General features: G+C 37.4%; 1 protein-coding gene across 1 annotated transcript in view; it reads right to left on the bottom strand.

Moving 5' to 3' along the window:
* The window catches only part of TDRD12 (tudor domain containing 12), a 71,561-nt gene that overhangs the window by 59,067 nt on the left and 7,024 nt on the right, over positions 1-5,470 (bottom strand). Inside the window, exon 3 of the mRNA XM_015600288.2 lies at positions 966-1,124. Within this exon, the coding sequence (XP_015455774.1) occupies positions 966-1,124 (159 nt within the window). The remainder of the gene's footprint in view (positions 1-965; positions 1,125-5,470) is intronic.

Raw genomic sequence — 5,470 nt, 5'->3', positions numbered from 1 at the left:
GACAGCTTTTCCCAAAAGGCAAGAAGTGGGGCAATGGAGATTCCTGCCCTTGGGAAGAGAAGTTGGAAAATATAGCGCAGCTATTCTGCAAAAAATAATTCAAGAGGAATTCTGCCAAAGGATGAAGGGTATTTCTGTTTAATGCTGAAGCCAAAGTAACTTGCAGGAATGGTTATGAACAGATAATAATTTGCACAGCCAGTCAATTTTGAATTGGTGGTCTACTAGGGCTTCCACTAGCCAAAAATGGGATAATTTACGCATCCAGAACAATGATTACAAGTGATGAATACATAAAAAGCCATGAGTTCGATACTGAAAAAATGAAAAGGAGGTGAGGCGGGGACCTCTGAACACCAATGTAGATAGCTAGGCATAAACCACTATGCTTAAAATTGATGAGGGAAAGAAACAAGCAAGTTTTCTACCTTTCCAGTATGAATTATATTATGTCAGGATAGCCAAAGTCCTAATAGATGACAGAAAGTTCTCTACAAAATTCCAGCTCATAAATGCAGAAGGAATGTGAAAATGACCATTTTGCAAGCTTAAGTGAAAGCACGGATTTGGGCAGTAGTGGTCACTGGATGGTACAACCAGTACATGAAAAGCTAATGGGTACCACAACGGAGGCATCGGCCCCAGACTGAAAACCCCCATGCCCTCTTTGCTGAGGCGCCTACACCTGTGATGAATCTAGAATAATCTTCTGGCTCCCAGTCCTAGAAGGATGGCCCCAATGCCTAAATTTAGATGACACCCCGTCCCTTCTTGCCCTATATGAACCTTATACAACTGCCACTTTCCATTAGCCTAAATCTTGTGCAACCAAAAGAACCTAAAACAAGGCAATGATTACAAGCAATTAAAATACTCAAAGTTTTTATCATATTAGTTGCCAGAATATTCTACATTTTTAGTTTTTCAAGACATGGTGTTTAAAGCACACTTAGATACATACATACCTGCCCTTCTTCCAACATTAACGGTTTTATTTCTATATCTTGACACATGCTATTATAGAAGTCATTCATGGCACTATTTAGTTTTTGATAGTCAACTTCATGGTCTAAAAAGGGATTGCACCCTTTTATAATAACCCAGAAGCAACCTGGATCTTCAATCTGTAAAATGTTTAAAAGACAAACAAAACAATGAATGATTTAAAAACAGAACCATAAAATAATAACTCTTAGAATCACAATAACTGTTTTTAAGTGATCTAACAAATTCTTGATGAAGTACTTCTGTCTTGAATGGTTCAGACCAAAAATAAAAGACACTCAATATATACGTATATCAAATAATTATGTTGTACACCTTAAACTTACACGATGTTAATTATATTTCAATAAAGCTGGAAGAAAAGATTAAAGACACAAATTCTAAAACATGGCACCAGTAATGTGATTCTTAATTACACACTGTGACTCAAAAAGCAAAAAGATCAATGTCCTCGAGCTCCTGTATTTTGAAAATATTCATAACAAAATACTAAAGCAAGGTTCAGAACAATGTTTTTGGTATCCTACATCTTTTGTAAGAAAGAAAAGGAAATATGTACATTCTGCTCATGTTAAAAGAAATCAATGATTGCAGATAAACTGAAACAAATACTAATTATTACCTACAAGGAAGCCAGGAATGGGGGAGAAGAGACAGGGATGAAAGTCACACTTCTCTGAATGTATCTTGTTATGTACTAATGTTATTAGAAACCAAGATTTTCATTGTTAAAAGATACATATGTAAAATGAAGTTAAATTTGAATTGAAAATAGCAATAAGAACTCATTTGTGTATTTATCTCATGTATTTATTTCCTAATTGTGCCTAAAAGGACCTAAAAGCAATGACATCCCAAGATTTTGGATCCTAGGTACCAGGAAGCAGGAATAAGGTGTTTGCAAAAGTATTCTATTTTTCTGAATGTTGGAACATTTTTATAAGAAATCATTGGAAAAAAGAACAGTTGCCCATTCTGGTTCCAGTAATGGCAGAGTAGTTTATATGGACTAACCCACCTGCAGGTAACAACTATAAATCCTGGAAAAAAAACACAAAATAATGATTGTAAGGCACTGAAGAGATACCAAAAGCAGGTAGAAACTGGAGGGGATTCAACCCTTCAAAGGAGGACCCATCACTGAGTGAAATCCATGTTTATATACAGCTGTCCCCAAAACCCTCCCCAGCCCAGGGGTGCGGAGCAGCTAAGAACTCAAGCAGAGAGCCAGAATGTGGCTGGAGACATCAGAAAACATAATATAAGGCTGCCAAAACAGCTATAAATTAAGGGGAGAAATTCTGAAAGAGAATCACAGATCGGAGAGTCCTAAAGTCTGCATAAGAAAATCTCTCAAATTCTTAGCAGATCCTGAATTGCACAGGTGAGACTCCAAAGGAGTCCAGAGAAAAGCGACACTGGAAGGCTGAGAAAAATTATTTAATAGTCACTGCCCATGAGAACTGCAGAACTCTCAGCACATAATGACTTGTCCAAACCTCTGCACTGAGGCCACCCAAGCATGACTTCCAGCAGCATAAGTCTGTATCCCCGGGATGACTCCAGCCCCTCTAAAATGGCTGCCGGAGGAAGCTCAAGGTGCCAGAATTTACTGTTTTTTCTAGCCAACCCTGGCACAGACCCTTGACCTCTCTTTATTATAGCAGGTACTAAAGGGCTTACGATTGTGAGTCCTTCCTGTCCCTTTGAGATGTGTATAACTGCAGAACCAGCTCAAAGCAGTCTTCTCCTGTTTCTTATAAGATACTGAGTTGTTTTTCAGGGATGATTAAGCATAACCGTAAGTCACGTGGCTGAAGTATGTGCAGAGGAGAGAATTTCGACCTATAACACCTGGAACCAAAGTTTCCCCGCCACGCCACGGAACTAAAGAGCTGGGACTTGACTGGAACTCGATCACAGGAATCCTTTCAGAAGCGAAGGGTCCGTTGTCCAAAAAGATCTGGTGCCGAAGCCCTCCAATTGAAACCTGCCCCGCCAGCGCTTCTGCATACCAGCCCATCCTTCCCTAAACTCTTAAAATTCCATGCCAAATCCTGTCTCTTTGCCAGTCCACCTCGCAAAAAAGCCTTTTCTTTTCTCAAAAGCTGATGTCATCGTATTGGCTTCTATGAGAGTGGGCAGTGAACCCTTGCTCAGTAGCATGTATATGTATCTCCTACTACTACTCAGGAGGAAGTCTTTCTCAGGGACCTGAAAGCCATCTTTTGAAATTTAATCTTCAAGAAGGACACGTCTTCCATCAACACCTGTGAGAATGGATAAAATTTATAAAACTGACAACATCAAGTGCTGATGAGGATGCAGAGCAACTAGAACGCATACATTTCCGATAGGAATGGAAATGGAAATTACTTTGGAAAACGGTGTCACGTGAAGTTAAACATACAGGTAATCTCAGACTAGTTATTTACCCGTGAAATAAAAACTTGTATGCAAAAACCTGTATGCAAAGTTTACAGCAGCTCCATTTACAATTTCTAAAAATGAGAAACTCAAATGACCTGCAACTGGTAATTGTATATACTGTCACTTATCCATACGATGGAATACTACTCAGCAACACGAAAGTAGAAACTGATAAATACAACATAAATGAGTCTCGAATGCATTATACTAAGTCAAAGAAGCCAGACTCAAATGCTGCAGGCTACTGTATGATTCCATGTGCACAACTCCATTTTTATGACATTCTGGAAAACGCAAAACTAACAGGAACAGGAAATAGACTGGCAGATTCAAAGGACTAGAGGTGGGAAGAACTGAATACAAAGGAGGACGAGGTAATTTGGGAGAATGACATAACTGTTCTGTATTGTGACTGTGGTGATTACATGACTGCATGCATTTTTCAAAATATTTTCAAAATATTACACAGAATTCTACATTAAAAATAATGAATTTTAGCACATACAAATTATACCTCAATTTAGCAGTTTGTGGGTTAAAAAAAGATGTGATGCAAATATGGCAAAATGTTAAGATTTGACAAAGCCAGACGGCAGATGTCTAGGTGTTTATAATCATATTTTCTACACTTTTTTCTATGTCCAGAATATTTCCTAATAAAAAGTTAGATTTTTAAATTATTTATAAAATCAAAAGTAATGATCTTTTAAAAAGCTTCTTGTCTTCTAATGTATTATCACCTATGTAGTATTTTTACTAAAAATGTTTAACCCAAGCAATCATGAGGAAACAAATTCAAATTGAGGGATATTTTGCAAATGAACTGCCCTTACTCTTCATAAATTTCAATGTCATCAAAGATAGAAAAAGGCCAGGGAACTGACCTAAAGGAGACTAACGGGCTATCACATCTAAATGCAATGTGTAATTTTCTGTTGGATGCTGGATCAGAGAAAACAAGTTATAAAAGACATTACTGGGACAATCGGACAAATTTGAGTATGGACTGTATATTAGACAATAATATTGTATCAATGTTAAAGTTCTCAAGTGTGATAATTATATTGTTATATATAGAAAAAAATCTTTGTTCTTAGAAAATACAGCTTTCTCACCTAACTCTCAAATAGTTTAGCAAAAAAAAGTAAAATAATTTTATATACATTGTTAGAGAGAAAACCGCAGTACAGGCCCAAAATGGTGTCACTCGTGCCAAAAGCCCATGACTTAATGCCTGATCTAACTATAGTTTTAACCTCCTCCAGAAATGTAATTTAATTAACTTTAACCAGTCTGGAATTTTTTGATAAGGTAATCTGTCACTGTAAACCCTCTCCATCCCTTATAGCAAAGAAAGAAGAGGCAAGGCAATCTTTAAGGTAAAAACCTTTCTTCTCCTTCTTTTCCTCCCCCAAAAGATGTCCCCAAAATAATCCTTTCTTTTCTTTCACTAATAGCTCCCCTGCCCCACTCTTCTTCCTATAAAATCTAACCATTTTGAACCCCTTGGAGTGCCCATCTAGTTGCTAGATGAGACATTGCCTGATTCACTAATGGCTTAACAAAGCCAATTAGATTTTCAAATTTACTCCGTTGAACTTTGCTTTTTAACAACATATGTGCATAAAGAAATATGGAAATGCAAAACAATGTTAACTGTTAATTCTAGGTGTGGAGTACATAGTTATTCTCAATATTATTTTTGTAACTTGTTTTTATGTTTGAAATTTTTCAAAATATCAAGTTAAGGAAAGACGTTTAAACAAAATTATTTAACGTATCATAGGTACTTTAAAGTTGCCAGAATGTTTTTGTTTTTTTTTTTTTTTAATCTGCTTCAAAAACCTTGAAAATGTAGGCTTTGTCCAGTTTTACCATCCAGCAGCACAAGTGGTTTAAGTTCCCATTTCTCCCTTGTTTTTTATTAGGAGAGGATAGGCTCGCCAGTCCCCCCCCCCCCCCCCCCCCCCCCCCACCCCCTCCCCACGGCTCGCCAGCCCCTTCCCCATCCTCTCCGCATCCTCTCCTCATTCCA

Source organism: Pteropus alecto, unplaced genomic scaffold (genome assembly GCF_000325575.1).
Source record: "Pteropus alecto unplaced genomic scaffold, ASM32557v1 scaffold7, whole genome shotgun sequence".
Lineage (NCBI taxonomy): Eukaryota > Metazoa > Chordata > Mammalia > Chiroptera > Pteropodidae > Pteropus > Pteropus alecto.
This window is presented reverse-complemented; position numbering and strand designations above follow the sequence as displayed.